Below are 9,873 nucleotides of genomic sequence, written 5' to 3' on the forward strand. Positions count from 1 at the left end.
TGTATGAATTAATTAATTAATTAATTTTTTTATTTACTTTTTTTCCAGTAGTAGTTTTTGTCTAATAAATGTCTCTTTCCAACTAGGATCACAGAAAACATATCCATGCTAGGGTCCATGCTTTGTGCCTTGGACAGACTAGATGGACAGACTAGATCATGGTTATTAACTAGACAAACTGACAAACTTCTATTTTGTTTGACAGAATGGTGAAATAAAGATTCAATCACTAACATGATCTTCATGTAGGGTTTACTTTTGTTGTGGTCAAGACCACCTAACCCGCAATTGAGTCAAGACCAAGACCAGAGCTGATAGTTTAACATGTTTGCAACTTGCATTATTTGGCCTCTGTATCATTACAGGGTAATTTTTTTTTTATGGTTATTAACTAAGTAACTCAATTGAGAAAAAGATTGAGCTCATGAATGTAATATGTATGTAATCAGATAAATGATGAATCCAATCCTTGTGTAGCCTACTCCCAAGGCTCTCTGTCACTGCAATATTGTTGTGATTGTTTGAGCACAATGAATATTGGGATACACTGTAGGTTGTTTAAGGAAGTCTTCATTGCCCGTTAGAAGACGGCTGCATTTACAGAAACTTTTATATAGCCATTTGTACAGCTGGTGCTATTGTCAGCTACAATTTTTTTTAATGCAACAAGTGTTGTGTGTTTTGTCTGAACTTCTTTTAGGCAGCTTTAAATACTGTAGCCTGGGGAGAGTGACAGCAGCTCTCCAGTTTTCGTCACCCCACATCTACCCTTCCCTTATTGATTTTAACAAGCAGTTCATTTTACTGTGGCTTTATTTTATGAGCTGCAGTAGTTTGATTCTAAACCAGGCTGAACAGCTGTGAGAGACTCGCGCTGTCTGTTCTGTGCTCAGTCAGGTGGACAAAGACAACTGCAGGCTACACACCCTGAACAAATACCCTCCGGATAACCTTCCAGAAACAGAACCGTGACATCACTTCTGAGATGCTCCGTGTGCATGTGTGCGTAGCGAGGCATGCTTGTGTGTGTGTCGCCGAGAATGGCAGCGCTCGTGCCGTCACAGCACCACCTGACAGTCCTGCCTTCCAGGAAAGCTGTGAGGTTTATGTGTCAAAGAGAAACAAGTGGCATATGAACCATCTGAGATGAATCTGGAGGGCCTGGGTGTGTGTGTGTGTGTGTGTGTACATGCACGTGTGTTGTGGTGCAGTGTGTGGCTGTGCTGTTGTCTGAGGATGCAGGGAGGACAGCTTGCAGTATGTGAACAGCATGTTCAAGCATGTGTATATGGTGCAGAATGTATGAGCACATCAGAGAACACTCCCCCTGTGGTTTAAGTGACACAGGACTCACTGCCCCTGACCTTTTTAACAGTTGTAAGAAAGGTGAATAAATAACTTCACAGCACGTAATATGAAAGCTGATAGGCTTTTTATAAAACACTTGAAGACTATGTTGATTAATAGTGGTTACAGCTGAAGTCCAAGTGTCCACATACAGACACTTTTACATTCCACGTAGACAAAGCTATTAGATCAGATATCTGTCATCCATGTAAAGGTCAGCAGCAGTGAGTTTCAGGCTGTTGCAACCACAGGATTGTGACATTAGATAATGACTGGCATTGCAGCCCTGATTCTGTGCCATCTACTGAAAAAGTAGCAGACAGAAGACTAAAATGATACTGACTGAAACTACTGTAGCTGCAGCTTGCTGTTGTGCAGATCACGGACTGGATGTATTACACAAGAAAGTCCTGCTAAGTGGTTATGTGAGTGCAATATTCATTCATTCATATTATTTTAGATTTTATATATGTTTTATATTGGTCTCAGGGACACTTGTATGTTTATTGTTAGTGCAGTGAAGCAGATAGTAAGGGTGTGGTCTGTATTGACTCTGTTTTGTTCATTGTGGACAATTTCTCTGTCTGTCTGCAGTTCATCTCATCATCTAAAGTGAGAAACCACCAGGAACTCCTATCAGTGAGCGCTGTTATAATATAAATACATATTATTTACAACCTGCCACATGTCAAATTCATTTCAACAGGTAGTGTTTTCCTAAAAATGTTTTACAGTAATAGTGTCCAAGGAAGCAAAGACAGATGTTTGATTCTGAATGGAGAGGATTTCCAGCTTGACTCAACTGGTGTTTTTGAGAGCATTAATATTGCCATAGTCATCCTCAGCCCACACCCACACCACATCCACCTCCCACACCCACACTGGCGGGTGCTGATGAGGCTGACGTAGAGACTCAGTTACACTGCTGTTATTGAGACCTGACACCTCAGAAAGAGCCACAGCAGAGCATCAGGCTTGACACTGACACTTTGGATCATAATTGGGGGACTGCTCTAGAGATGATGGATCATTATCGACAGCTTCCTCTTCCATAAATTCAGTGGAATTTATCATAAGTAACTTCCATTATTCATTGGCAGCATTTTTGAAATGTGATGTGGCAATTTTTTTTTTTATCACCTTTTCCTCTGAAACATTTATATAGCTGCCTCAAAACTGGATGGTGAGTAAAACTGTGAATGGAATTAACGACCGAGGCGCTGGTTTGGATAAAAGTTAACATGAGCCCATGGATGAAAGTGCTGTGCAAGTTGCCATGTTAAAAGACAACAGCTCTGACAGTCTGACCATTGACCTCTGTCCAACACCACAGTCAGAAATCGGGTGAGCTCCACTACATCATCAACACTTGTGGTGTGGTGAGTGGGTTGAGCTGTGTTTTGTGCTTTGTTTTGACCGTGCACACAGTGTTTCTCTACTGCTGCTGTCAAATTTAACTGAAAATCTAAATGTTCACAATGTTTTGTTAATTAGGAATACAATTCTTTCTTGTCATTTGATTTTAATGGTAATCTTAACATGATCAATGATATTCATATTTTTATGAAGACTGCGTGACCTCCGTGTTGCCAGCCAGGGGTTTGGGATTTAGTTTCAATTCCTGTCTTGAATGTTGATTATTCACTTTCTTTTCCAATACCAATCACGTCATCACCAGTGTAAATTTCAGGGACCTCAAGTTGCTACTGAGCTGCAGCTACACTAAGAGCTCTCTGAGGCCTGTGTGAAACCACCACGCAGACAGCATGCATATATACTGGATATACAAATATTGACTCAGGCACCCATCAGGTGGTCCATTATTCATGGCCCTATTACTTTCATTGACTGAGCATGTCTGTGTGTGTGTGTGTGAGTGTGTGTATGTACTGAAGCATGCTTTTGTCAATATTTATTCTCGTTATGTCGACTGCTCCCGCTTTAGTAACTATAGTGACAACAGCTTCCTGATGTTGTGGTCTTCTGTTTGTCCTGGTTCATGTTGAACACCCCGCCCGCTCATTTCCACACTCTGTCGAAAACATGGATCGAAAATGGCCTGAAACGTGAAAACTGACTGAGCTGCAAAGTTATTGGAAATTATTTGGTGAAGAAATCAAAATAAACCACCACACACTGACATTACTTTACTGAAGTTTATTGAGCGAACAACGCGTTTCACATCTGGCTTCTTCAGGTTCACTCAGCAATATTAACTCACAGGTGTGGTCAATATACTACTACTGGGCCTAATGACCAATCATCCCAGTCCTCACTCTCATGTTCGTGCGTATCAGCCTGACACAGAAATACATGATACAAAAACAAGAGAGCAGCAATGGAAAGTTACAAGATTTTACATATTTACACATATTGTAGCAATAGCAACTGTATTCAATTAGTAAAGAAAATCCTACAGCAGTCCCTCTTTGACTAAGGAGCGACGAGACAGAGGTTTATATTCATACACTACACAAATGACACACCTCACAAAGACAGGCTAGATTATGCAGAAAACAAGGAAAAGAATGTGGGCCTTTCCAAATAGTATTAGTAATAGTTAGTATATGAATAGTATATGTTATACAAGGCTCTATACTGTATACAGAGCTTGGATTTACGAACTGAACACTGTGGACTGAACGAAACACAAGTTTTGAACTGTATCCTGATAAGTAGCTCTGTACAAACAACAACTATACACATACAGTATACATATATACACTGAATAAATATTCTCCAAATTTTAAAAAGTATTGATTTCAGTACCATGATGTGACATGGTTATTTAGGTTCGAAGGACATGTTACTCTCTAATTTTTGAACTAAAGGAAAATATGAGGAAATATGACCAGTGCCCTTCATACTGTTACTACCATACAATTTGCAAAGCAAATTTTAAATGTATTTCTTCTAGCTTAAATCAGTACATTGCATTAACAGTAAGTGAATGTTGTAATTGTACTAACCAGCAGACCTTAAATGACTGTGTTCAACCCAGGAGTGTATTATCCAACAGTTACTGTTGTAATATAGTAGATAATGTACTACAGTATTACATCCTGACTTCTGCAGCTCCGTCCACCAGGGTCCATTGTTCTAACATTTTCAAGGTATTTGCATTGGAGGTTGCAAATAGAGGCAGCAAAAGCTTTCTCTGTTTGAAGACACACAAGAAACATATTTTAAAGTGCTGGGGTTGGCATTACAGTATATCGTATTATACAAAAGTAGTTTTTCTCTCTAGATCCAGTGACACTGTTGTTTGACCTTCACAACAACAGCTTTTATGACAGATCATTTTTCATTCTCGCAGGAGCCTTTAAACTGTGAAGGAATGACAGTTATGTGTTGTCGACACTGTGTCCACATTCCACTTCATAAGTATGTGGCAGTGGAGTTATTTCCCGCAAGTTCACAAAGATAACTCTCTTTAGACAAATATAACAGTCAAAGACCTGTGTGGGTATGCAAGTCAGTCAACACACTCCTCACACATAAATCAAACACATGTCTCTCCGAAAAGAAACGCTGCACACTGCGCGATGCCAGCCTCACACTAATTTTAGCTTCCACATATTTCCACACTAACAGGAAGACATGCAGGCTGATTGATATGCTGCCACACTACAGGTGTCTGATTGTTACTCTGGACCTGTTTGATCAAACCTCAATCGGAATAAAACACAATGGTCTGAAACTGTTAACAGCCAAGACAGCAGCACAGTATCCAAGGAATTAGATTCATGACAAATCTGCACTTCACAATTTACATTCACTGCCAACACTCAGGGCCAAAGTGGGGAGTGGTGTGACCTTCACAGCAAACAGGGAAGAACGTGTACATGTGGAGACCAGGGTGGTTAATGGGTGTGTACTATTAACATATCACATTTGGATGTGAGCGACTACAGTTTGTGTCCAGCGTGCGATTAACTAAACCGTAACCCTAATCTCTCACTGTTTTAGGTGTCAAACCATAACCATACTTTAATCTTATTGTCAAAGCTTAACCATACCATAGTTGCCATGTAGGCTACCAATATGAAAGAGACTCAGAATTTTCAAAAACATTAGCCTTGTGTTCTCATTGCAGCGGTCTGTTTCCAGTGGAGGTGTTTTCCTCACTTCTCTGAATTACATTAAATCAGAGCTCAGCTTGATTTTACATAGATTAGATTAGATACAGCTCTGCCACATGTACATGGAGTACTGAGCTGACACTCTGAGTGACTGCCGGGCTCTTATTGATGACTGATGAAAGAAACCTGTTAAGCCTGCGTTGTAAATAATTATGAGGCATGCTGGATCCGACCTGTGTTGACACATTAACGTACATCTTGACAAATGGCTGGGGTTGTTTTCACCTCTTTGATGTACTCCTGTGTAACTGATATGTTTACCATGACTGTGTTGGAAATGCGATTTAGACCAATATGGTCACTGATATTTTTAGACAGTATCAACAGTGGCTGTATTCAGTTCTTGTCCAGAAAATAGAGTCAATTGTGAACGTGTAAAGCAAGCTTGATTCTGTGATCTGCATCGCCTCTGGTCTCTTTCTACTAGACCACTGGGACAACAAAAGACAGGTTGATGTTTTTGTCTTATATCTGTATGTTTCATAGGTGGGTCGGTGCCTCTGGCAGCAGCAGTGGACTACTCTTCCCACATGCCTCGAGGATGTTTCTATGGGCAGGAAGTAAAGCAACGGACGGAAGAAGTGACCGCAGGTATTTAATTCTCTCTCGCCATGTGTTTGCTTTAATGCCAATGAAGAAATATGATTGAACTAGAAACATTAAGATTTCTTGGGAAGTGACCTGAAATTGCATTTTAAATGTGTGACTGTGTGTTAAAATGGCTTTAAATGTTACATGTGAGATTAATTAATGAAGAGTTGGTGTTGAATCACTAAAAGTAGTTGAAGTGTGAGCACTGACAAAAACTGAGGTGTCTTTTGAAATACCACTGAAATACTTGAAGACTAAAGCACTGAAAGCAATCGAAGTGTTCAGAGATAAACAGCTAAAAAACAATTTTAACAGAAAGTAGTGACACCGTTAATGAGTGAATGATGAAAATAATTACAACTCTTGATCACGTTTAGAGACTTTAAACACTGACTTTGAGCACTGTAAATAATTGAAGTGTCCGGGTATGTAAGTGGTGACAGCAGCTGAAATGTCACTCTCAAATGAGTGGAAAGGTCAGGTGATGTGTAGAAGGTGAAACCGTCAGCTGAAGGGTAAGAGAGGACCAGAGGTACAGTAAATTATCAGTTCAAGTGTTGTGATGAAAGCTGATGGAGATGAAGTGCCAGAGATACAGTAGCGGAAGTGTCTGCATCATAAATAGTGAAACTGTCAGCAATTTCAAGTGCATCACATCATGAATAATGATAGAAAGAAACATGAGAGAGGTAATAGTAAGGAAGCTCCAGAACATCAGAACATTAAATAAGAAGTACATTGTATTAATCTCAGAATATTAGATGATAATTTGATGATAAGGGAAAAAGAGCCTTTTTCTTCTTTTAGAAAAAAGACAAAGGTTTACCTACTTGATCACATGATGGTTATTCTGAGGCTGAGGATTACAGGAAATAGTAAAACTATAGAGCAGACCGGTATTGTGGCTGTAGATTTTGTCACATGTTTGTGATGTTTCAACCAAAAATGTTATGTAATTAAAAAATATAGGCAAGGTTGGTATCTTATTATTTATTATTACTTATAAATAATAAGAATAAACGGTCCTGGTCCATCTTCAATGATCTTTTCCAGGTCTATCTACCAGAAGATTCGTGAGTATGACGTCCTGGACAAGAGAAAGACAGTGACAGCGCTGAGAGCAGGGGAGGACAGAGCCATACTGCTTGGCCTCAGCATGGTCTTCATATCTGTCATGATGTACTTTGTCCTGGGAATCACCATACTGCGCTCCTACTCTGACAGGTGACACCGTCTGTGTATAACTGCAAATTCACACACAAAATAACGAGTTGCCAAACCCTTGAAAACATTATACTACAAAGGCTAAGTGTGAAAACCACTGTCTTCTTCTACAGTGTGTGGACAGATGAGACCAGCTGCACTATTGTGAACTCCACCATCATGTGGGATGTGAACTGTTCGTACAGCTGTGGAGCAGAGTGCTGGAGGCGTTCACGTTACCCCTGTCTCCAGGTCTACGTCAGCCTCAACTCCTCAGGAAAGGTGGTGCGACTGCTGCACAACGAGGAGACTCAGGACAGCAACACTGAGGTACACAACAACAACAACAGTAATAACGCTGCTGTTCTCTCAGACATACACTGGTACATTTAAATCATGTTTGTTTTAGACTAAAAGGGATAGCTCAACAATTTGGCAAATTCGCCTATTGCCATAATCCCTATAGTCATAGGAGTTGGTTCATTACCTTTAATTGGCGGTGCAAGCTGGCAGAGACGGAGGAGAATGGTAGTTTCGTGTTTCCCTCATCAAACTAAATACACAATCCAACAACTCCAAAACACTTGCGTGGACAAGTTGTGACCTGCACATTCGCCACGCTATGAAATAATAACGAATAATTACTATATTATTATATTATATTATTATAAATTATGACACATGAAGCAAACACTTCACTCTGTCGAGCAGCCGTGTCTGGAATGTAGTTTCAGCTTTGAATTTGCCTCAAAAACAACTCTGTCTTGTAATGTTACATTATTATTTCATACTGTAGCGTGGTGAATGTGCAGGCCCCAGCTTGTCCACTAGAGCATATTGGAGTTGTTGGATTGTGTATTTGATGAGTTTGATGAGGGAAAGGCAAAAGTATCACGTGCCGTGCAGAGCTTGCGTCTCTGCCCTGCCGATCTAAAAACAGCTTGCACCGGCAATTAAAGGTAATGAACCTACTCCTATGACTATAAGGATTATGGCAATGGGTGAATATGCCACGTTTTACTGATGTGTTGTTACTTGTTTGTGGGTTACCATTGCAAATATACAAGTATTACTAATATCTACTCTCTGACTGTAATTAATGAGTTTTTGCAGATACTCAAAGGTTGATTTGGGGGGTTTTGTACTCAAGCAAGTTGATGTCTCCACCCGCTCACACTCTGCCTGATTAGATTCTGCTCAAGACTGTGTGTGTGTGTGTGTGTGTGTGTGTGTGTGTGTGTGTGTGTGTGTGTGTGTGTGTGTGTGTGTGTGTGTGTGTGTGTGTGTGTGTGTGTGTGTGTGTGTGTGTGTGTGTGTTACCTGACAGATCTCATTCACTTGTCATAGTGGGAAAAGCATGAGGGTTATAATGATATTAAGATAGAGATAGAGATAGAGAAAACTTTATTGATCCCAATGGGCAATTCAGTTTGCAGTTGCACCTAGCCATGGTGAATAATGATAATGATATTAACAGTGGCTTTGTTCGATATGTTCTTAGGTAATGGGTCGGTCATAATAAGTATAAAAAGTCCCAGTGTTGTCATGTTTGTTGCTCTGCAGCACCAACACACTCCTTTACTGACAACTGACAACTAGTAAATATTTTTTAACTTTTTGATGTAATCCACCGCTACACAAAATACCCAGGAATCCAGTGATGTGGTTTCCCAGATATTTAAAACTGTGACCTCATATACAGTATGATGAAATCTGGGCTGGACATGCTCCAGTCATATACTGAAAGATGTCAAAATGTCGAAACATCTCTTGTAAGAACCATTATTCTGTTTTCCCCCTCAGTGCTTCTACATCCCGAAGTGCCGTAAGGACTATGCAGCCACATATTCCATAGTTCAGAACATTTCTGAGCGCCTCAAGTCTCAGCTCACAGTTCAGTGCTTCATTGACCCTACCGACAGGATGGACATTGCCATTTTGACTCAGATCTACGGTCGGGTCGCCGTCTTCCACTCCCTGTTCTGGCCAACCTGCACCTTGATCGGAGGAACTCTTATCATCGCCATGGTGAAGCTGACCCAGTACCTGTCCATCATGTGTGAACGACTGAGCCGCATCAAGAGGTGATGGGCACAAAGGCTTTCAGTACAAAGGTTGTGAGCTCACGAGTTCAAGCAGCTGCATGAGGCCAGATGTTGATCTGTGACAGCTGGAATCCTGGTATTTCAAGAAAGTAGCAATGACAATATAACAGCAGCTAGAAGGAGGAATACATACTGTACTGCTCAGACAGGACTGAGGATGAACTGATGTTGATTTGCAGCTTGACACTAATGGAGGTAAATGGTGGTTGAAGGACAGTAACAATCGCTGAAATGATAATCCACATTGTGGTTGCTGGCCACAAATATTTGCAAATGTGACATATTGGGCTCTGATTTCGTGGCGCTGTGCAGTGGTAATTCCGTCTGGCACAACACTGTACACAGCGAATTTGGCAATTTGGTACAGTAGACCGAGGTGCGCTGAGATGGGTGGGGGAGGGAGGTATCGACAGATTCAGTTTTGCACAGGGACAATTTCGTACCAAAAGGCTGCGCCGAAGGTGTGCTGAAAGCTCGCCAGCTCC

The 9,873-nt window shown here is 40.7% G+C and overlaps 1 protein-coding gene across 1 annotated transcript; it reads left to right on the forward strand.

Moving 5' to 3' along the window:
- Positions 1 to 1,966: 1,966 nt before the first annotated feature.
- s100p (S100 calcium binding protein P) lies at positions 1,967 to 9,543 on the forward strand. The gene is made up of 5 exons (XM_083969870.1): positions 1,967 to 1,986; positions 5,976 to 6,080; positions 7,134 to 7,304; positions 7,418 to 7,613; positions 9,087 to 9,543. The coding sequence occupies exons 2-5, from the start codon at positions 6,031 to 6,033 to the stop codon at positions 9,369 to 9,371; spliced, it is 702 nt and encodes a 233-aa protein (XP_083825996.1). The 5' UTR covers positions 1,967 to 1,986; positions 5,976 to 6,030; the 3' UTR covers positions 9,372 to 9,543.
- Positions 9,544 to 9,873: the final 330 nt, after the last annotated feature.

This window comes from Trachurus trachurus (genome assembly GCF_905171665.1).
Source record: "Trachurus trachurus genome assembly, chromosome: 4".
Lineage (NCBI taxonomy): Eukaryota > Metazoa > Chordata > Actinopteri > Carangiformes > Carangidae > Trachurus > Trachurus trachurus.